Raw genomic sequence first — 25,129 nt, 5'->3', positions numbered from 1 at the left:
CTTGAATTGGCTATAGAAGTAAAATTTTATAAAAATTACCTTCCATAACTCTAAGTCCCTCTAACTCGATGTATTTTTTGTGGATATTGGTGATTCGAGTTAGGGGCGTTCAACATTAGTTATTTAATCTAAATGATTTGAGAGGATTACAAATAACCCAATAAAAAAATTTATAAATGTAAAATAAATAGAAAAAATTAATTAAGATTTAAATGAAATTATATAATTGATTATTAGTATTTATATCACCAATTATTACTATCAAAACTATTTTTTAAGTCACTAACACCTATATCATTCACTATATATGCAAATGTAAAACAAATAGCCTTTTGGAAGCATTTATTTGCAATTTTAAAAGAAATTATCCAAAATATTTAAATAAAATACACAAAATGTAAATGAGTGCAAACAACATATATTTCACAAATAATCACATAATTTTCTAAACCTCTCTAAAGCACAAAAATCCGCTAGAGCATAAGCTTTCCAACGATACCTGTTTCATCAAAATCGGTGCAAAACTCTTTGACACACTGGCTGACATTGGTTTGACGAAAACCTTCACCGGGTGAAGTATTTTGCGACGTGGCACTGTTCAAATGGTACGAAAATGTGCCTTTAACAAATTATCTGATAAGTTCATTTATTTCAAAAATTACAATAACCACAAAAAATTATAAGAAAAAACAAACAAAATTGTTTTATTATTTGATTTTTTATAACAAAGGTTGGTAATTTTATGATTAATTTATTCACAAAATCAATGGTCATAGTGAACAGCAATTTTTCTTAATAAAAATAATTTATAAAACACCAAAAAACATTTATTTTCTCATATTTTCCACTAAAAATATTTTTCATTTCATATTTTCGACATTTTATTTAAGCTTAATCAATGCCAAAATACTTTAGTTAGAAGCGTTGATTTATTACCTTTCATCTGACACCTCAATCGTTAAGATCGGTGCAGATTTGTAGAAGTTATAGCCATTTTAAAATTGAGTCCAAAAAATTTGTCGGCATTGATAACCTCCTCCCACTGTGAACGAGTAATTTTGCGAAATGCTGTTTTTCCCCCAAAGTACTAGGCGACCAGAATTAGCAGCAGGCTGCTGCATTTTTGCCGGAAGCTGGCTGGTCGCTCAAAAGTGTTGCATACCCCAAGGGGCAATGTGCAGCGTGAACTTCCGCCTTCATGATTTGTAGGCAGCTGCACATATTTGCTTATAACTCGCGTAATTTACAACCGATTTCGATGAAATAGGTGCCGTCGGAAAGCTAATTATTTGACTGATTTTATGTGAGTAAAAGATGTTTAGAAAATTGTGTATATATTTGTGAAATTTATGTTTTTTTGCACTCATATATGGACTGTGTTTTCTACTGAAATATTTTGGTTTATTTCTTTAAATAAAGTTAAATAATAATTAATATTGTAATTAAAACTTAGAAATTACTATTTACTCCTGTAATTTCTAAGGAATTCCGCTTTAATAGCAAACAACATACAACAGCTGTTACAGTTGATTACAACAGTTGAGCTGTGTGCGTTCTTTAATCCACTTTGCAAATGTGTCTGTTAGTGTTAATTACCAAATAATTTCGGATAGTTTTTGTTATTTCAAATATGTTTAAGTTGTTCATATATTATATATATGTATTAAAAAAATTTATTTAATAGAAAAAACCATATTTCTCATTTTTATACCAAAAATATATTTCATTTATAATAGTTTTTCAGACATTTTCTTTAATTTCAAATACTTCAGCAAGCAGTGCTGTTTTATAACCTTTCATATGACACCTCAATCGTTAAGAGCGTGCAGATTTGTAGCAGTTATGGCAATTTTAAAGTTGAGTGTAAAAACATTTGTCGGCATTGTTAACCTTCTCCCACTGTGAACGCGGAATTTTGCGAAATGCTGATTTTTCCCTAAAATACCAAGCGACCAGAATCAGCAGCAAGGTGACTTGCATCCCAATTTATCGACAGCACTTTGTTGTTGTTTCCCATATGCCCACAAGCATTCCGTATGCACCACAACAACACGGCGCTTTGTAAATGAAAAGGAGGTATGAAGTAATAACGAAACATACACTTGTTTTTGCTAAAAGTTCCGATGTTCTAATTGTTATTGTACATCTGGTATGCAAAATTGGTTTAGCTAAAAATTCCTATGATCTAGTTAGTTATTGTTATTGTACACCAGCCGACCGCATAATGCGCATACTGATCATAGGGTGGCCTGCTGCATTTTCTGTGCGCTTGGTAGCTCGGAATCGTTACGCACATAAATCAGCAAAACACCAGGCGCCCATAAAAACCAGCAAGGTGCGTGCATTTTGTCGGCAGCATATTGCTTTTGTGTGTTTCCTATTTTATCATCCAATTGTTCTTGTACATTTGTTTGTGAAATTGTTTTTGCTATACGCATTACGCGGTCGCCTACTAACTAAATCAGAGGAAGTTTTAGCAAAAACAATTTTACTTTTCGTTCTCCTTTTGTTTTTATTCTTCTTACACGGCGACGTGTTGTTGTGGAAGCCACGGAATGCATATGGGCATATGGAAAAAACAACAAAGCCCTACCGACAAAATGTGAAGCAAGCACCTTGCTGCTTTCTTAGGGTGCCTGGTAGCTGTCGTGGGATTTTCATAAAGTGAAAATTGTAATTTTGCTGATTGTTTGAAGCCAACATGATCGCAGTAATGCACATGCAACATGTATGAAAGCAACATGCTGGTTTTTATGGGCATTTTGCTAATTTATGTGCGTAACGATTCCGAGCTACCAGGCGCACAGAAAATGCAGCAGGCCACCCTATGATCAATATGCACATTATGCGGTCGCCTGATGTACAATAACAACTCGATAACGAGATCAGAGGAATTTTTAGCAAAAACAAGTGTATGTTTCGTTATTACTTCATACCTCCTTTTCATTTACAAAGCGCCGTGTTATTGTGGTGCATACGGAATGCATGTGGGCATATGGGAAACAACAACAAAGTGCTGTCGATAAATTGGGATGCAAGTCACCTTGCTGCTGATTCTGGTCGCTTGGTATTTTAGGGAAAAATCAGCATTTCGCAAAATTACTCCTTCACAGTGGGAGGAGGTTAACAATGCCGACAAACGATTCTACACTCAACTTTGAAGTTGATATAACAGCACCGATCTTAACGATTGCGGTGTCATATGAAAGGTAGCAAATCAGCGCTTCGTGTTGATTTATATGAACTTAAATACAATGTCGAAAATATTAAATGAAAAATATGATTGGTATAAAATATGAGAAAATTATTTTTTTCTATTAAGTTAAATTTTTTAATATATATATTTTATTCGTACAGCTTAAATATATTTGAAATAATAAAAATTATCCAAAAATGTGTAGTAATTAATACTAACAGACACATCTGCAAAGCGGTTTAAAGAACGCACACATCTCAACTCTTATATTCAACTGTAATATCTGTTGTATGGTGTATGCTATTAAAGTAGAATTCCTTAAAAATTACTAGAGTAAATAGTAATTTCCAAACATTAATTATTATATTAATTATTATTTCACTTTATTTGAAGAAATAAACCAAAATATTTCAGTAGAAAACACAGCCCATAAATGAGTGCAAAAACAAATTTATTGCACAAACAATTACTCAATTTGGAAATTTTTTATTAATCGCAAAAAATCTGTCAGATCATTAGCTTTCCAACGCCACCAGTTTCATCAAAATCGGTGCAAAATTACGCGAGTTATAAGCAAATATGTGCAGCTGCCTACAAATCATGAAGGCGGAAGTGCTCGCTGCACATTACCCCTTGGGGTATGCAACACTTTTGAGCGACCAGCCAGCTTCCGGCAAAAATGCAGCAGCCTGCTGCTGATTCTGGTCGCCTAGTACTTTGGGGGAAAAACAGCATTTCGCAAAATTACTCGTTCACAGTGGGAGGAGGTTATCAATGCCGGCAAATTTTTTGGACTCAATTTTAAAATGGCTATAACTTCTACAAATCTGCACCGATCTTAACGATTGAGGTGTCATATGAAAGGTAATAAATCAGCGCTTCTAACTAAAGTATTTTGGCATTGATTAAGTTTAAATAAAATGTCGAAAATATGAAATGAAAAATATTTTTCGTAAAAATTGTGAGAAATTGAATTTTTTTTTGTGATTTATAAATTATTTTTATTAAGAAAAAATGCAACCGGCTATACGATGAGTGTGAAATTTGTTTTTAGGAAAAAAATCAACCCAAAATTACCAAATCCCTGCTATAAAAAATCAAATAATAAGACAACTTTTTGTTTTGTTTTTCTTGTAATTTTTTTGTGTGGTTATTTTTATTTTTGAAATAAATGAACTTATCAACTAGTTTGTTAAATGTAAATAAATACAGAATACTAAATGTATTGTATTTTAACATATTTATAACTTTATATAATATATAATATATATAATTGTATTTATTTTAGTTTTTCAATGTATCTGCAATTGTCAAGTAAATTATTACTTTGTAACTATTTATGTGTAAATGATTTACATAAATTAAGCATTAAATATAATGTTTTATATATGTATATTATAAGTAAATATGGCTTATGAACTACTACAGTGTCTACTAAAATAAAGACAAAAGTTAAGACTTTTCTATTTTTACATGTACATTAGCCAGTAAAGTGGCGGCACTATTTTATGTCATCAACTTATTGGCTATTTCACTTATATTCTTATGTTAAAAGTAAAAGTGTATATGATTTCAATATTTTCAAACATACAACTAAAATTTATATAAACTCTATAATAGCTATGTTTATATGTAAATTGTTTACTTTTTGTTATTTTTCATGGTATTTCGTTTTTTATATATATTTTTTTAGCTGCATAATTCTATTTACTTATTTTTTGTTTACATTGTTATATAATATTTTCGAATTTTGCTTGCACTACACAACTAAAAAACCATATTTACAAAGTTTTACAATAAAATATTTATTTGTTAATTGATAAGTTTAAGTTTAAGTGTCATTAATATTCGTTTGTAGTAAGAGTAAAGCACTGTAAGTGTTATAAAGCGTCTTTAGTACAACAAAACAACGTAAGAATATCAGTTAAAGCGATTTTTGAAGACTTATTACAAGCTATATGCTATGTGTTTTTAATATTAATTCGAATTTTTGTATGTACATCATGTAAACCATCAAATGAAGCAAGGTTGCGTTGATGGTTGGTGCAAATTTATGGTTGCCATTCATAAAAAGGTGAGCTGGAGCTTTGAAACGAGCTTTTCAGTATGAAGTGCTTGAGTTTGCCGATGCTTAAACCCACACCTTAGCTCAAGTCGCTGTATGCTGTATTCCTCCTTTTGCATTTTTCGTTATATGCACGATGTAGCTTTTCTATAAAATTTTATTTGCTTCATTAACAATTTTGTCTAAATTATTTTGTATCTCAAGCGCCGATAACACGAATTTGATCTGGAAAGCCACTTTATAATCGTATTATATATTTTTTCAGTTTAAATTTTACAAAATTTTTTATTTATTCCTTTATTAATACAGTTGAACTTCCATAACTCGAAGTTCTCCATAAATCGAACTCTTGTATTGATAATAGAAGTCAAATTTTATACAAATTAGCTTTCTTAGCTTTAAGTCCCTCTAACTCGAAGTTTTTTTTGTGGATATTGGTGATTCGAGTTAGGGAAGTTCAACTGTATCATAATTTCTATTGTTTTTTTTATTTTTTCTTAATTTTTTGAATGCTTTTTATGCAAAATAAGGCAGATTTCGGCTTTTGTTTATTTTTTTAATTTAGAATTCTGTATTTTTAAATATTTCTATTTTTTACATGGGTTTTTAATATTCGATGTTTGTTGGACTAATTTTTTTAAATAATTTTAAATTAATAATTACATATTTGTTTATTTTTTCTTTTTAATGTTGTTTTATTTTTAATTTTTAATTCCTTTCACTGTTAAGGCGACAATTTGGCTGGCGTTTTCCAACGCGCACACTAGAAAAACTTTAAGGCAATTGTTTCATAACTATTTTTTTTAAATGAGATTAATGCACATAATTTTAGAGAATATACTTTTTACATGCATTTTTAGTGATTTACAATTTTATTTATTTATTATTTTGTTTAATAATTAATTGCTGGCACATTTTTCGCTTATTAAGACTTCTCTGACAATTCCTTGCAATTTTTTAATTTATTTGAATTGTTTATAATTATTATATTTAGTTTTTGCTGTAACAAAGCTATTTAAAGGCAATTGTAACAACCGTTTCAAGGCCAAATGTGTAATAGTCAAGCATTTCAATATACAAGTAGCTAAAATATATTTGCAAATTTTAAATGTTAAGGTTTAAACTCAAAACATTAAAAACAAAAAAAAAATACAATAAACATGACGGTAACAAATTTTGGCAACATTAATTAGTTCAAATTTCAGTCGAATAAGACAAAGTACATTAGTTGAAAATACATCAGCAGGCGCCTTCCGTATTAATATTAAGGAAACAAAAAATATTCTTTTTATACAAAATAAGAAAGTAATTTTAAAATGATAAACTGTAAATTGAAAACAAAGATTTAGTTAACGAGGGGATGTTCGTCGATTTAAAACATTTAAAATGCGCTTTAAATAAATTGTTTCACAAATAAAAGAGAGATGGTTGCGATTTGATGTTATCGATAAATATGCAATGACAGGTGAACATAACAATGCGTTTGGAGGCACAGGCAAAATGTAATTGGTATTGATGTGGTTATTCAGTTACAAGTTGTTTGACAAAAATCAAAAAGAAAGGGGAACTATATAAAAATTAATAAAAAATAAAAATTACAAAACAAATTAAAAAATACACAAAAATAAACGAAATACATAAAAAATATAGATATTATAAATAAAAATTAATTAAAAACTATAATAAAATACATGAAAAAAAAACATAAAAATATCAAAAAAATACACAAAAAATATAAAAAATACACAAAAATATATAAAAAATACATAAAAAATTAAAAATAAAATTTTTCAAATAAAAAAAAATATGTTTAGATTAGCAATACTTTTTTAAAAAGTTGCAAATTTTTTTCACAAAAATATTGATCGCCTTTTGCTTGCAACTCTTAGAGCTTATTTCAGTAAGGAAAAGCTGCCTACTCGCTACATCGAACATTCGCTCTTAACAAAAACACTAAACTAAAATGTATGCTAAAAGCTAAGAGCTATTGCCATCGAAAACATTAGAATGCTATTGAAAATTTACAAAGCGTTTCACATATAAACAATTACATATTAACAGTAAATCTATAAGCTTAAAGACAAGTTGATTAAACAAAATTAGTGTTAAAAAATGTACGGACAATTAAAATGGAGCTTAAGGCTAAAACTTAAATTAGAAAAATCACTTAAAAATTAAACTACCACGCCACTTTAGTGACATGGCTACTGCGACCACTCATTTAGCGTATATTTTACACGCTCACACAGGCGTAACTCTGCTATTTGTCAGCACTACTCCAGTCGTCCGAGTGTCTTTTTCACACGCAACGCTGTTAGACGCACCGTTGGATTCGGATGCCAGCATTCTTGCATGATCTTCGACATGGTCGCCAAAACATCGTCGTCCTGCCAACGCTGCGGCACTGGCGGTCGGAAGCCCTTAATGCACACCACATCGTGCATGTCCTCGAATGTCGGATCGGCGGGTACCACATCGTGATAGGGTAATGCATAATCTTCGCACGTTGTCGTATTCGTGCCAGGCACTTGTGTGTAACAACGTCGCGACATCTCCCACAATACCAAACCCACCGAGTACATGTCGGCGCGTTTGAATTCCTCAAATTGTTGTTGATTCAATGTCTGATTGAGCATTTCGGGTGCCATGTAACGTGGCGTACTGACACGTGCATTTTGTGCGATTTGTATTTCATCCATTTCCGAGGTGTACTTAACGGCCAGACCGAAATCGGCTATGGCACATTGACCATTACGCTTGACGAGTATGTTATTGCTTTTGATGTCACGATGCGCTATAGCCGGTTTGCCGGGTGTACCAACGATTTCGTCGTGCAAATGTGCCAAACCCGAGGCGAGTGAGTAGGCCAACAGTTGTAGTTTTTGCGGTGTAATCACCGATGTGCAGAGATAATCATGCAGACTGCCATTCTCGTGGAAATCGGTGATGAGCATCATTTGTGTATGACTGCCCATGTGCTTGATGTCGGCCGCAATGAAACCGAGTATATTCTCGTGTCTGATAAGCACAGTTTGATAGATTTCTGTTTCACGGAACCACGAAGACTCCTCAGTCATGAAGAAGATCTTGACGGCGACACGTTCATCACGCCATTTAGCCAGAAATACCTCGCCGTAACGTCCTTTACCCACAGTGCGCACGATTTGTATTTGCTTGGCGATGGTGCGTTGCACCAACAACGGTAGACCCGAACCCGAACCCGTACTCTGTCCAACTAATTGTGAAAGCGGTGAAATTTGACTGTTGCACATCGAGCTGATGAGACGCGGCTGCTTGCCTTGCTTCTCGCGACGTCGATACATTACACAGAATATGAGGAGAACCACAACAAATATCGTCAGACACACAATCAGTGAGGTCAACATGAGCAGGTAGTGTATGGATTGTGAGCTTACTGGCAATTCGGGCGGGGTGGTGGTGCTCTTCGGTGTGTATTCGGGGTGTATGTTGCGATTGCAGAAATCGCCCGAATCACAACAGACGATATTCTTGCCATGCAGGTGGGGAACAGCGGCGACTTTGCACTGTAAAGAAGGGTTTTGAGAAAACCGTGTTAGTCAAAGTAGTTCGAGAAAAAGTGTATTTGTATGGTACTCACCATTAATAGACCGCCATTCTCTTCTGGCGGCATGCAACCATATGTTCGCTCCTCCTCGTATGTGCCTGTGATCTCATCGTAAACCTCTTCGACTGCGCTAAAGCAGGAACCACCGGGACGTGTCTCACATGTGCCATTTATAACATTGTCGGGACAACTGCCATCACAATAACAGCTCAGTGTACGGGCTGTAATTAGAATTAAGGGTTGTAAATTAGTCAGGGAAAATTTGATATAAAATTATGAATTTTTGGAATAAATTTATGAAATTTATTGATAATTTTATAAAAAAAATAAAATATAAATTAAACTGATATGAGAAGCCTTATCTTAGGTTATGTAAGTTTTAGAGTTTGTCTATCGACGCACCTAGACATTTGGTAGGGTTCATTATGAAACCTTATCTTAAAAATAACTTTAGAGCTGTTACGAGACCTATAAGAGGCTCTCAATACTATGTCCTACAACACGACAAAGAAGACAGAAAGAAGTTTGATTTGTTTGTTTTTGTTGTAATCCGAAATTCCTTAACAGATTATTACTTCAAACAACCGATGCACTTCCCAAAGCTATTCCACAAGTATTTCATATGAGGAAGTGAACATTGTTTTTCCCCGACTTCAAATCGTATGCTTTTCCTGTTTCAGCACGCTGGCGCTTACGGAAGCCAATAAAAATTAAAATTTTATTAATAACAACAATTATTACACAACTCAATAAAAGGCGATGATGAGAGCATGGAATTGAATGGATGAGTGGAGTGTTGTATTGGAGTGAAGTGGAGTAGAGGTGTTGTCGTCCAAATAGTGGTGTTTACATGAAAACATTCTCGCATTTCTATTGTAAATTCCAAAAGCGTTGTGGCAAACAACACTGAGAAGCAGCAGAAAATAAGAAAAAATGCATGCAACAAATAAACAACAACAACAATATAAATGTTTGTTTGTAGTCTACAAAGTATTCCAAATGTCTTGTGCATTTTGCGTTCGGAATGTATAAATCGAAAAAGAAAGCAGCAAATAAACCGACAAAAGAACAGAAAAAACTAAAAAAAAACTTCAATAGCCGAGGAAAGCATTTAAAGAGAGGAAACAGTTGTCCACACTGTGGCGCTTTAAAGAACAACAACATACATATTTACAATATTTTTATATGCCGCTGCAGTCTTGCGTCTCTATGGTGGTTTTTGTACGGCGGCACGCGCACACAGAGATTTCATGTGGCGGATCACCATCAACAGCACGCCTGCAGGCGCATTGCCTGATGGCTGGCCACGATCACCTAACTCGTCTAACTATCGGTTTGATAATAGCGCCAGTGGCCAGCTTTGGCGCCACTGTTTTGCGCTCAGCGTTTATTTGAGACGCAGTGGTGTGTGGTGTGTGTGATGTGTGTGTTGTTGCATTGTGTTGGAGTTGATTTTTTTGTATGTGATTTGTCGCATGTACACAGGCATACATATCTATAAGTATGGTCTCACGTATGTGCGTTTGTCCAGTACGCACGTCCGACATAGTTTTTGAACGCTCCTTAGATGTGAGTGGGAACATTTTATTTTCTTTTGAAGTTTTTCGAGAATTGTTGCTGGCTGATAGCCGCGCGATGAATATAAAAAAGTATGCTTGGAAAAAAAATTATAATATTTTTCTTTCAAAAAATTTAATTATAACTAAAAAAATATATAAATATGTAGCTAAATTAAGAAGGCATTCAAAATAGTATATTTATACCCTGAACAGGGTATATTAAGTTTGTCACGAAGTTTGTAACACCCAGAAGGAAGCGTTGGAGGCCCTATAAAGTATATATATAAATGATCAGTATGTTGAACTGAGTCGATTAAGCCATGTCCGTCTGTCTTCCTGTCTGTCTGTATGTATACGAACTAGTCCTTCAGTTTTTAAGATATCGTTTTGAAATTTTGCAGATGTTATTTGCTGCTCATTTGTCGGAACTGCTGATATCGGACCACTATATCATATAGCTGTCATACAAACTGAACGATCGGAATCAAGGGCTTGTATGGAAAACTTCCGCATTTTACTACGTATCTTCACGAAATTTGGTGTGAATTATTGTTCATAGAAATAATTTAATCTCCGAAAAAAATTTTCAGATCGGTTCACTATAGCATATAGCTGTCATACAAACCGAACGATCGGAATCAATGGCTTGTATGGAAAACTTCCGCATTTTACTACATATCTTCACGAAATTTGTTGTGAGTTATTGTTCATAGAAATAATTTAATCTCCAAAGAAATTGTTCAGATCGGTTAACTATATAACCTTAATGTTTCTAGCAAACAACCCGGCTAAATAGAATTAGTAAAATGTTTTCTTTAGATTTGCTTAAACACATAGTTACTAAAAGAAATGCACCTGTGAAGGGTATATTAGCTTCGGTACAGCCGAAGTTAACGTTTTTTCTTGTTTTAACTATTTTTGGTGATATTTTTTTTAACTACATTTGGAATTTTTTATAGCATTTACATGCATTAAAATAAAATTTATTTTTTTTTGTTTGAAAATGTTTCATCTATTATATTAAAAAGAAATTAAATATGGTTTGGAATATTTTGATTTAACAAATAATTATTTTTTCTTGTAATATCGATATTTTCAGTATGCACTATGTCTTACACATGTACATACATACATACATAGTGTATGCCATCCTTGTGAGTGCCAATACTATTTTTTTTTAATCATTGTAAAACTAATTACCGGATGCTAACACCGATACGTGTGCCACCCCAGCGACTGCAACCGCAGCAACCAGTCGAACCAGCAGGCAAGCAAGCCAGCAACCGATAACTGACAAGCAACAAATCAATGTCAACTGTTGTCTATTTATTTTTCTCAATTTTAATTTTTTTCTTAATTTAATTTTTTGCTAGCAATTACTTTATAAGCATTTATTGTCACACTGCAGCAATCAAGGCGCGTAAAAAAATCTAAATTTTTTTTCATATTATTGGCGATTTTTTGCTTTCACATTTAATTTGCCATGTAAATATTACTTTATTGTCACTCGCCGTATGTACATGCCACGTCACTGCATTGCCACACACGCGCAGACTCAGCCTGCAATGGGCGGCAGTAAAAAACTTATAAGCAACAAATAATATGCAGTCGACTGACTAGTCGCTGCAGCTGACGATAGTGCATATTTTACATGTCAGCAATTTCAATGGAACTCCGATAATGATTTAATTGCCATTTAATAGCACATATTTAATAGGATTTGAAATGTGCAAATAAATACAAGAGAAAAATTGTAAAAAAAAAATCATAAAAATAAAAATATAAATAACAACGAATTATTACTGACGCTTTATTGCATATTTTGCTGTTTGTTGCATGCATATTAATGTACGTGCATGCATGTCTTGATGGCAGATAAATGCCACAACCAAAATGCCAACATGCATTGGATGGAAGCTGCAGCTTGTATTTCCATATGTTGCCTGACACCACACACTGGCACTCGCGCACTGCACTGTGCGTTGTATGCATACTTTTTGTATTGACTGTGTATTTTTGTCTACACACACATACTCTTAAGCACAACTCTTTGTTTATACATAAATATAATTACATGTTGCTTTATAATAATAATATGTACATATGCACTCGTGGAATGCGGCATTTTCATTTCCACCGATTTACTTACTTAGTCGTGGCAGAAAAGTGCAAGTTATTGCTACTTAAAGACACTTTAATGGATTTCAAATGCATAAATACTTAAGCATGCGTAGATATGCATTTTTGTATAATTTAATGCATTACTATTTGCAATATTTACTCTCGCTTTTAACTTTGGTGTGGTGCAACATTTTTGCTGTCAATCTGTGAAAGCATTTTAATCAATTCGCTGATTGGCTTGAAAATATGTTGAAAACTACTTAAATGAGAAATACCAAAAATATCATATTTTTTACAGTTATAATGTCTTAATTTATCTTTGTTGTTTTCAAATGGGCGTGGATATCGAAATCGATAAATTAAAAACAAAAATAATCGTTCAAATCAAGCAGCGTTGGAATCTATTGTCTGTGGAGAGAACTTGAAAAATCAAATTAGAAAATAAACAACAAATATAGGCCATAAATAAGCTATTTGCTAATAATTTTATACAAAAAAAAGATAAAAATGTCCTCCTTAAAAAACTTACAACTATTTGTAGCCCATAGGTCTGATACTTTGTATACCCTAGCAAGTCACGACTACCCGAATCTGCAATATATTGAAAGAACTTGCTTGGAAATTAGTTTATTCTTCTTCTCATCTAAAAATTGTCGAAATCGGACTAGAACATTTCAAATTCGCAGAAACCGAACATGAGGACCTCAATGCCACGAATAATTTTTTACACAAAAGAAACTCTAAATCTCTTAGATATTTGAAGGAAATTCAGTGAGAATTTTCTATTTATTTGTGTAATTACAACGAATTCTTTTTTGCTTTCAGAAATCAATTAAAATAATTTTAATTCAAAATATTGAAATTAGCATACAAATATATTAATTTAATTAATTAAAAATTAAAAATTATTAAAAATTAAAAATTAAATTAATTGATTTTTATTTATGAAATTATTATTTAAAAATGTTAAGATTAATTTTTAAAGTGCACATATAATTATTTTATATTAAAAAAAAAAAAACAAAAAAATATTTTTTATTTTTTATTTTTTTTATTAAATTATTATTTAAAAATGTTAAGATTAATTTTTAAAGTGCACATATAATTATTTTATATTAAAAAAAAAAAACAAAAAACAATTTTTTATTTTTTATTTTTTTTTATTAAATTATTATTTAAAAATGTTAAGATTAATTTTTAAAGTGCACATAATTGTTAAAAAAAAAATTTATGAAATATGAAACCTAGACATAAATATTATCGACTGCATTATTTGTTTATATTTAATCGAATGCCAATACACAAGTATACATATGCAAATAATATGAAAAATTACGCATAAATTCCGATTCGCAGTCACACTGGTAGCAATACAAGCATGCGATACGATTTGTGTTCGATTTTGCCAGTTAATATTTATAAATAATAAATTTAAAAAAATACATAAATAATCAGAGCATTAGAAACTCTACAAATATGCGAAAAACCACTGAGGCAAGTCACGCACAACATTTCCCAGTGAGAAATTGGTAATGATAATCGAAAAATACATGTTTGAAGTGATTTTTACTTCAAAATAACCAACTCAGATAAAACCTCAACAACTTTGCTTCCGCCGTTTTCCAATAGATGTCTCTAGGGTCAAGCACTGGTCGATTAAATCGTTCTTGGACATTTGTGTCAACATTAACCCAACAAAATATTTGTAGTGTTCTGTTTGCATCCCAAACTTATTCTCAACTGAAAATGTCACTTTTTGAGCCGAGTTCTCGACATTTGCTGGAAATTTTGCTTTTCTTTTTTAATTCCTAGAATAGTGCGGCGGAGGCACATCGAATGCTTTCGGATACGTACGGTGAGGCTGTCCTAAGTGAAAGAACATATCGCGAATGGTTTCAATGTTTTAAGAATGGTGATTATGAAGCCAAAGTCATACTCTGCATTTGGTGGGACCAGCGGGGAGTGATATAGTATGAGCCAAGTGAAACCATCACAGAAGATCGATACCGAACGCAATTGATGCGTTTGAGTCGAGCACTAAAAGAGAAACGGCCACAGTACGAGGAAAGACACAATAAAGTCATTCTCCAGCATGACAATGCTCGGCCACATGTCGCAAAGATGGTCAAAAATATTTGGAGACGCTGAAATGGGAGATTTTACTCCACCCGCGGTATTCTTCAGACGTTTCTCCATCTGACTACCACTTGTTCCGATTGATGGCATACGTTCTAGCTAACAAGCACTTCAGTTCTTATGAAGAAGTCAAAAATTGGATTGATACTTGGAGGTGTGTTCAAAAAATAACGGGAATTTTCATTTTGTTGAAAAAAAGTTATCCATTCGTCTAATGCAAGATTCTCTTTATTTTTGGAAATAGGAAAAAGTTACACGGAGTCATATCCGGCGAATATGAAGGCTGGGGCAACATTAGAGTCTTATTTGACAAGTAGAATATCATAAACTACTATCTCTTCATATCTAGTTACAAAGCAATTACCTTTTACCTATTAACTGATCGATTTAAGGAAAAGTTTTCAATAGTTTAATGAAAGCTCCAGTTTATTTTCTACGAAAAGAAATTAATTAATTAATAAGAAATTAATTTTTAATTCCTATTTTTTATTTATAAATGCAAAACTACTACCGATTGCAACCCTGTAAAATAATCATACATTTAATAAAACTGCAATCGTTCAAACAAAAATTTTCCTGCAGTAATCTATAAAAAAAAAACCAGACTAAATGAAAACTAGCAATGTGCGCAGCAGCAACAACAACAAAAAAATCAAATCGAACAAATTCCGCTGATAATAATAATGACTTTATTTTTATGAATGAAAACGCGTATTGGCAATTTACAACCGGATTTAATAGCGTGTTCGAGGCGAACGAACGTGCCAAAGCGCAAATCGAAGAGCCAAATGAAATGAAACACATGCAAACAAACCAATATAAATACAAACATACACATGTCTTTAAACATATATGTATATTTATATATTTATAAATGTGTGTGTATATGTATGTATGTTTGTATGTATGTGTGTATGTATCTGTGTGCATGCTTTTCTGCATATGAATTAGACGACTTTTTGAGGAGGCGTTCTCGAGCATGTGTGCGTAGGAAATAAAAACGAGTACTAGAAAAAAAATAACAACAAATCAAATCAATAAAAATCAAAAGCGAGCAAAGTGCTGTCACACACACACATATACTTGCGAATATACACATATACAAACAAATATTACTCGCATGCATGTGACCATTGAAACTTTGTGCGCACGCAATAGAATTTAGATCATAATGCTGCTGTTGTTGTTGTTGCTGTTACTGCTGCTATTATTATTATTGCTGCTGTGACAATAATTAAATTGTATTGGAGCTCCATATGTGCGCGTGAAAGCAATAAAAAAATTGTTTGTTTGTTGTTTGATGGCAATTTTTATGTGCACTTAAAACGAGTGGCATACACGCATTGCAACAACAACAACAACAACAACAACAAATATGCTGGTGCAACATGACAGTGGAATTACAAATAGACATACATATGAGTGTCTGTATGTATGCTTGTGTACTTAAAAGCAGTACACTTTGTAGTCTTATCGAATTAACAACTTTGAGTCTTTATTATTGCTTCAGTGATATTCAATAACACACATATGTACATATATACATATCTATGCAGTTATTTGTCATTTTTCGCAAGGTGTCAATTACGTGTGGCAACTATAAAAGCGACACTTTAGTCCCAACACCTACGCGCCAAACCAACCATTCATACGAGTAATACTCGTACTCAAATGTGATTATGCTGTTGCAACCAAGCCAGTGCGCATGTTGCAAGATTTCCACTTAAGATAATAGCGTTGACATTGCGTTAAAAGCGTGGTGCCTGTAATTAACTTAGAAGATCGTAAACATTTTATTAGCTCAAAGTTGACATTTGAGTCGCTGTGCTGTGCATCAAGATTGATACAATGTCTTAATGAATTGGCGTGCTATGTTTTTATTGGCAGGCATTATTAGATAGATAGAGATCAAATGGCAGATATAATGTGTATTTGATGACAATTGATATTTTATTTAGCTGATATGGTAACACTGGTTTAATTTACAGAGCTGCCAGTTGCTATAATGCAGCTCAATTAGCTACTAAAAACTCTTTAAAGGCAAGCTCAAGTGTTTAAAACTTAAATTATGAGGCGACCACAACCACTTGCCTACTAGAATACTCTTTCTGCTAAAAGCTCTTCGGTCCACAAGAAGATTAGAAAACACAACACCTTAAAACCAGGGACAGTCTAAGTGCACTATAAAAGATTGAAGCCCCCATTTTTAAGCTTTATTACCAAAATCAAGATTATTAAAAAAAATGCTATGAAACACTCAAAAGTGAGGTTAAGTATATTTAGGTCTGGTTCTTGGAACAATTCGGTTTCAACTCATCTTTATAAAGTCTATGTGCCGCTTGAAGACTTCTATTTGAATGCTCTGACTAAATTTTTGTCTAAAGAAATTTAATCTAATTAACAATAAAATACTAAGCTTTAATCACTCTCTAGATCCGTTCAAAATTACTTAGAAGACAGCAAAAAATCAATTCAAGTCACTAAAAGTAGATAATTAAGAATTTCAATAAACTAAATGGAGACTTTCCATATGTGAGTGTTATGAAACAGTCAAAAGTGAGGTTAGGTATATTGAGACATGGTTGTGGTAGCAATTCGTCTACATATCAGCTATATAAATGTGAAATGTGCTGCTTCAAGGTTTCTATTTAAATTATCTGCGTAAATTTCTTTAGTCATGGTCTATTAATAATGTATTCATAATAAAACACTATACTTTAGAGGCTATTTAGATCAATTGAAATTACTTAGAAAACAGAGTAAATTCAAAAAGGTGATAATTAAGAATTTCAATAAACTAAATCTAGACTTATAATATTTGTGTGCGAAAAACGTGCAAATTCATTTAATACGTATTTTATGTAATGACTAAAACGTGAGTGTATGCCCAGCTTAATGCGCATTTAATGATAAAATTCATCAAAAATAATGACAAAGTAAATGATACTGACAGAGAAAAAAAACGCAGAAACTGCGCAGTAATAAAAATAAATAAAAAAAAAAAGAAATGAAAAATAAAAAATATTGAAAAATAATATAAATAAAAAAAATTTGATAATAAAAAATATAAAAAAATAAAATAAAAAAGCACAAAAAAATAAAAAAAAAATCTAAAAAATCAAATAAAAAATATAAAAATAAAAATCAGTAAATATTGACAAAACATTTAAAAAATATCTAACAGCAAGCGGTTAATAATTACTACAATATTTAATTTAGCAATTCACAAATTTAGCATGAGCTGTATATAGCTGTTTACTTTTGAGATTATATATACAAAAATACATATATGTATATATTTATTTCTTTACTTGCACTTGACGTGTTTGCTTAGATTGTTGATGGAAATACCAGCTGATAAACGAAAAAGAAAACAACTGACGATGCACAAAAATAGCAAAACAAAAAAGAAAAGATTAACAGATACTAAATACAATATAATTTTGTATACAAAAATATATGCAAAATTCAAATAATAAATTAAAGTGCTAAGCAATCTAAACAAAAAATTTATCGGACGCTGGAATCAACGCACACGCCCAGCAGCACGGCACGCACTCAAAACACTATAAAGTTTTATAATTCTGCTGTTGTTAATGAATAAATCAAATTTATTCAACGAACACATATTTTAAGGAGAGTATCAAAAGATTAATTTACTAAATTCTAAGAAATCCTTTTGATAATACAAAAATAAAATGAGAAAGACGAAAGATAAGCGAAAATGCTATATAATGCAAGCTTTTAATAGAAGTTACGCACAGCAAGCGGAAGTCAGCACTTCCTTTGTAATAAAGCCACTCAACGGTAGCGCAACGGAAATGAAGTGAGAAAGAATGACAAATGGAACCAATTTTGTTGAATAGCTTTAATTCAGATTTTATCTGCAAGCTGAAGAAAATGAAAAATATGAAACTAAGACGTCTTCGATTCGCCACTACTGTAATCACTGATCGCTAAGCTTGAGATTTTCTTACTTTTCAAAAAATTTACATAAAAAAGCGGAATAAATTTATACAGTGGGAATGAAGGCAAGAAAATATGTGAATCCCTCTTTAAAGTGAAGAAATAGCTTGTTCTTCCGTATTTATTTATTTCACTATGCCAGTTGTATCTTCGATTCGCCACTCTCATATTTTGTGAAGATTCGAGAGCAACTTCTTTTCTATTATGACAGTATATTTCTAACAGATTTTTGTTCAAATCGGCAGTATCTGAAGAGACTACAATATAGTTTGAACAACAAACCCATTGAAGAAACCTACTTCACCGATCTTCGGACCGATTTTTAGGTAGGAAAAAAGTGTTATTCGATCATTGTATTTGTGAAATCTTTATAAAAGCAAATCATACAACTCGAGTGGATTAAAATAATAAGTGGAAAAAATTAATATTTTATTTTTCAAAATTCGAACGTTACACCATTTCATAGACTTTACAGAAATATTAACATATTCATTTAAGAATATATTAATGAAATTCCCAGAAGAAAACATCAAAAGCTTAAATTACTTAATGATTTTTCATTTTCATAGTCAAAATAAGAAAATAAATTTAGCCACAGGGTAGTTGTAAACAATAACAAGCGCAATAAATAAATACTGGATATGAAATAACATTAAATTTTCGAAAATATTTATTTTTGGCATTTACTCAATTTGAGTTTATATACATATATACATTTGGCACATTACGAAAGCTATATAATTAAAGCAGTTTATTTTCATGGAAAATTTATTTTCTAATTTTGCAAAGTCATGCTCCATTAGTAATTGTAAGTATGCTCAGTGTTTATAATGAGGTGTTTTCTTTCATAAAATTTTTAAATATGCATTAACAATAAGTATTTTCTAATTTCAGATACATTTTTGCGGGAGGCATCCCGATACCAAGGGATCAATATGACAAAAATTATGGATTTCCTTTTGAATTTTGCGATTGGATTTAAAATTTGGAAACCGGTATCCGCAATGAAGATTTGTTGTTGAATTCTGTGGTTTCTGAAGATATGAAAACGGTTCTACATAGATCTCAAGACCTTAATGTTCGGTTCATAAAAATAATAAAATGTTCAGCCATATCCAGAGGGCCTAAACGTTATTTCGGCGAATAGAAAATGAATCTTTTCTCAGAACATTACTATTAGCGAATACATTCCTTAAAGTTTGGGTAGATTCCGATATTCATACTCAAGTGTTGAAATGACAAATTATTGTAACGTTTAGGTTTATGAAATAATTTTATACTAGTTTACTGGGTGGTGATTTTATTTGGTGAACAATAATTTGAAGAACTCAACACTCTTCGAACGTGACACTTTTATGATATAAAAATTGGAAATTTTTAATTTCTGATAAAGACCTGCTTCCTGGAAAGTAAAGTCAAAACTTTATACAACGATATGCAGTACTATTTGAACTTAAAAGAAAACGAAGGAGTTGTTGGCACATATAGAATAATATCAGTATTCAAATTTTAGAAAAAAACACGAAGGATTCGGAATTTAGAGAAATTTTCCTTTCAAAAGTCATGGAAGTGTCATCTTCCTTGGATCTAATATTTTTAGATAAGATCTTTTGTTAATTTTCAGAGAAATCCTTGATTTTAGGTGGTGAATCCTTCATTATTTTTTGTTTATACTAAATTTTATTAATTCTAACCTATAAAGTAAAAAAGGTTCGAACATTTTTTGGTGAGATTATTTTGTTTATTTTCAGAGAAAGCCTCGACTTCAAGGAGTGAATTATCTAGTAATCTCTGTTCATACTAAAATTTATTAATCCATTTAATCTAACCTATAAATTAAAAATTTCTAAAAATGAAATGCACTTAAATTTCTAAAATAGAGAATAATCAAAACAAACACAATTTTTTTTGCAAACTTTATAATCTTCCATCAAAATAATTCAGACAATAAATATGAATTTACTGGTCAGCTGTTTGGAACTGTGCCCATCTACCGCACCAAGCTGTCTTAATTCACCTAAGAAATCTTATATAAACAATTGAAGAACATATGTGCGAAAAATGACTACATAGGACAAAGCTGTTAAACGCCATTAGCAATGACGTAAAACCAATACAGAGTTGTTATGCATAGAAGTAAATATGGAAGATTCTCTACATATTCAAGGCGCGTGACGCGCAACGTATTTTCGCTTTGGCGAGGATGTGCGAATGTGAGCTCGTTGAATATTTAGATGAGAAAGCTGATGATCACGTCACTGCAGAATCCGCATTGTATGGGTGGGTGGATGTTTGAATTTAGAAAGGTTGTTGTTGTTAACGGCAAAATACCGTCACAAGTACTCGTACGCGAGTATTTACTTTCGCCACATTGCTTTGGTGGGCGTTTTTATATTCGTTTACTATGCTAATGAATGTGCGCCCAGGCACATGCTTAGTTTTATAAAGACTCTTTAAAAGAAGAATTCTTTTATTTTTCATAAATTGAAATGCGGCCCGTTCTAAGTTCTCGCAATGATGATGATTTTGCACAAGCGTGTAGAATTTTTGATTTAAAAGAAATTTTATAGTTTCTTCTTCGCCGTGTTTTATTTTTATTTTTTGATTATAAATTATTTCTACCGTTCGCCTTTTCGTCTGTTGAGAATTATGAAGCAATAATTTAGTTTAATGTGAATCATAAATTCTGCTTTTGTTACAGTTAGCAGGGTGCATGATTTATTTTGGGGGCTCTGTATGTCCACGAGCCGGCGCATTGGCTGCTGCGGATGAAAGAGCGACCGCATAACTGTATGTGTGGGTGTTAGTGTGTTATTAGGACAACTACTAATTGTGGGGGAAAATAAGCTCAACGATTTACTATACAGCATGTGGCGTTGCTTTATCAGATATTATTTATGTGGCCATGTGTCCCTTGATTAAGTCCATGGGGCCATCACTTATCAAAGCAATTAGAGCATCACGTAGATGAAAAAAAGCTTTTTTTATTATCCATGAATTTGCTATTCACATAATAATGGTTCGGTGTAATCATTCAGCGGCCATTTAATGCTGAGGCAATGTGTTTAGTACACGATTTATAGAATTATTAAAGTAAAAAGCTGTAAAACGCTTAAGTGAAGCTTTTTAAGCTAAAGTTTTTAAATTAAGTTCATGAATTTCATAAGCTACCTTTAGAATCGACACAAACAGTGACCCAAGAAAGCTTTATTTTCTTAAAGCTTTTTAGCCTGAGCTTAAAGCTCTCAATTTTTTGCTTTGCGCATATTATTTACAGACACAAATTATTTTACAGAGTTGTTTTAGATTATTCGTAATTATAAAATTAAAAAAACTTTAACTTTGAAACAATTTAAGCTCACTGAAAGCTTTCAAGTTCTGATTTATTTTTACGATTCTTGATATAAGAATAGATTTAAAAACATTTTTAGGCAATCAAATATATTTTTATTAAATTTTCTGCAATAAAATTTTTAATAGGCATTCTATAATTCTCTATATATATATGTACAGATTGATGAGCTTTAAGCTTTAAATTTATGACTTTTGTATATTTCATTATTTTAATAGAAAAATACTAGAATTTTTGGCAGCCAATACCAACGAAAATATAATAATAAAAACCACGAGTTTGTGCAAAAAACGAAAATTTTCCCAACAAAATATTTTGAAAGTAATGCTGGGCAAATATTTTATTGCGCAAACGGAATGATGTCACATAAAAAATATGAGCACGTGCGAGATATAAACGGATTTTTTGTAGAAAAATTTAAATTTTTTTAGAAGAATTTAAATTTTTTTTAGAAAATTTTTTTACAAAAATTTAAATTTTTTATTTTTGATTTTCAATTTTTTTTTTTTTGAATTTTAAGATATTTAAATTTTTTTAATTATTTTAAATTTTGATATATTTTTTTTTTATTTTTATATATACCAGAAATTTTCCACAGATCTAAAAAAATGTGAAATCCTTTCTCAGCTACTTTTGAAAATTGCAAAATGTTGTTAGCCGTCTAATTGGTCGTAAAAAACACATTTTTACTACCAAAAAAAATATGTTTCATTTTATTTGCAATCGAAAAATAGCATTTCCAGCACCTGAGTACACATGTTTTCGCTGCAATAATTACCGCAATTTAATTAACAGTTCATTTTAACGTAAAAACGGAAAAACAAAAAATTATGATTGTACAATAAAAATGCACAATATTTATGCTTTGACACATTTAACATGGACAGCGCTGCATTTTTACAATATTTTTATGAGCATTGTAAACGTAAAAATGTGCAACAACAAGATTTCCACTCAAATGCAAAATGTGGCAACAAATTGTGGCAGTTATCACCAGTTGATGTTACTTTTAAGCACTTGTTTATTTTTTTTATTTTTTTTTTTATATTAAATGTATGTATGTATGTTACTATGCTTGTTTGCAACAACAAAGCGTGTTGGTGTTGTAAAATAAATTGTAAATGTTTTAATTTGCATAGTGCAGGTGTCTTGGCTTTCGCCTTACCGAGTGAGCTTAGTGCGGTAATTGGTTGAAAAATGGTTGTTGCATGGTTACATTATAATAAAAAAAATACAAACAATCACACATATTTATTGCTATTACCTACTTATTGTTATTAACATTTGTGTTTTATTTTTTTTGCTTAATTTTTTTTTCTAAATAATAGCTGCCATTCAAGTCGTGAATCACTCGCTCAATTTACATACACATTTAGCTACAATAAATAGTATATATTTATATATTAGTATGTATGTATGGTAATTTATAATTTATGAGTCCAAACATATGTTTGTGCAAAGTTTATTTGCATAAGTGGCAGTGTATTCTGGCTTACAGCACTTCATGAATGCATTTATATATAAGTTTGTATGTAAGTACGTCTATAAGTGGGTGCATTTGATTGCAAGAGTATAAAGTCATGACTTCTGATTTATGCATAATTTACTATGATGCTATGTAAATGAAAGTCGCCATTCATACAATTCTTACTGAATACCGACTTAAACTTACATAAATTGTATTTTAATATAGTAAATGATAAAAATTTCGACAAGTCGCTATTGTGTAAATTTTGCCTAGTAAAAAAACCACAAACAGTGTCTATCTTGAAATCCATAGTGGTATCACTAAAACTTTAGCTCATACAACCTCAATCAAAGAGAAGGAATAAATTTTTGTCTATAAATTCCTATCCTTGAATATCGTATACAAACATATGAAAGTAATTTCATCGAAATGAAAAAACATCGATAACGTATTTTATCGAATTTTTAAATGTATCGATGTTTTGTATTAAGAAAAGGAATAAATGTTTGTCTATAATTTCCTATCCTTGATACAAAGATATGAAAGTAATTTCATCGAAATAAAAAAAATATCGATAACTTATTTTATCGAATTTTAAATGTATCGATAACGCATTTTATCGAATTTTTAAATGTATCGATAACGCATTTTATCGAATTATTAAATGTATCGATAACGCATTTTATCGAATTTTTACATGTATCGATGTTTTGTATGAAGAAAAGGAATAAATGTTTGTCTATAATTTCCTATCCTTGATACAAAAATATGAATGTAATTTCATCGAAATGAAAAAATATCGATAACTTATTTTATCGAATTTTAAATGTATCGATAAGTTATTCATATGTTTTGTATGAAGAAAAGGAATACAACCTCAATCAAAGAGTAGAAAAGGAATAAATTTTTGTCTATAATTTCCTATCCTTGAATATCGTATACAAACATATGAAAGCAAGTTAATCGAAATGAAAATATATCGATAACGTATTTTATCGAATTTTTAAATGTGTCGAGAAGTTATTCATATGTTCTGTATGAATATCGTATACAAACATATGAAAGTAATTTCATCGAAATGAAAAAATATCGATAACTTATTTTATCGAATTGTTAAATGTATCGATAAGTTATTGATATGCTTTGTATGAAGAAAAGGAATAAATGTTTGTCTATAATTTCCTATCCTTGAATATAGTACACAAACGTATGAAAGTAAGTTAATCGAAATGAAAATATATCGATAACGTATTTTATCGAATTTTAAATGTATCGATAAGTTATTCATATGAATATCGTATACAAACATATGAGAGTAATTTCATCGAAATGAACAAAATATCGATAACGTATTATAACACGAATTTGTAAATGTGTCGAGAAGTTATTCATATGTTTTGTATGAATATAGTATACAAACATATGAAAGTAATTTCATCGAAATGAAAAAAAATATCGATAACTTATTTGATCGAATTTTTAAATTTATCGATAAGTTATTGATATATTTTGTAAGAAAAGGAATAAATGTTTGTCTATAATTTCCTATCCTTGAATATCGTATGCAAACATATGAGAGTAATTTAATCGAAATGAAAAAAATATCGATAACTTATTTTATCGAATTTTTAGTTTATTTTATCAAATTTTTAAATGTATCGATAAGTTGTTCATATGTAT

The 25,129-nt window shown here is 31.1% G+C and overlaps 1 protein-coding gene across 3 annotated transcripts in view; it reads right to left on the bottom strand.

Annotated features, from left to right (window-relative positions):
- Positions 1-6,144: 6,144 nt before the first annotated feature.
- LOC105216953 (bone morphogenetic protein receptor type-1B) overlaps positions 6,145-25,129 on the bottom strand; it is a 206,213-nt gene continuing 187,228 nt past the window's right edge. For all 3 annotated transcript variants that reach the window (XM_011191724.3, XM_029043308.2, XM_054226687.1), the window contains 2 exons: positions 8,881-9,068; positions 6,145-8,806 (listed from right to left, as the gene is read on the bottom strand). In XM_011191724.3, coding sequence (XP_011190026.2) covers positions 7,535-8,806; positions 8,881-9,068 — 1,460 coding nt within the window. In that variant the 3' untranslated portion in view covers positions 6,145-7,534. The remainder of the gene's footprint in view (positions 8,807-8,880; positions 9,069-25,129) is intronic.

The sequence above is a fragment of the Zeugodacus cucurbitae genome, chromosome 3 (assembly GCF_028554725.1).
Source record: "Zeugodacus cucurbitae isolate PBARC_wt_2022May chromosome 3, idZeuCucr1.2, whole genome shotgun sequence".
Lineage (NCBI taxonomy): Eukaryota > Metazoa > Arthropoda > Insecta > Diptera > Tephritidae > Zeugodacus > Zeugodacus cucurbitae.
This window is presented reverse-complemented; position numbering and strand designations above follow the sequence as displayed.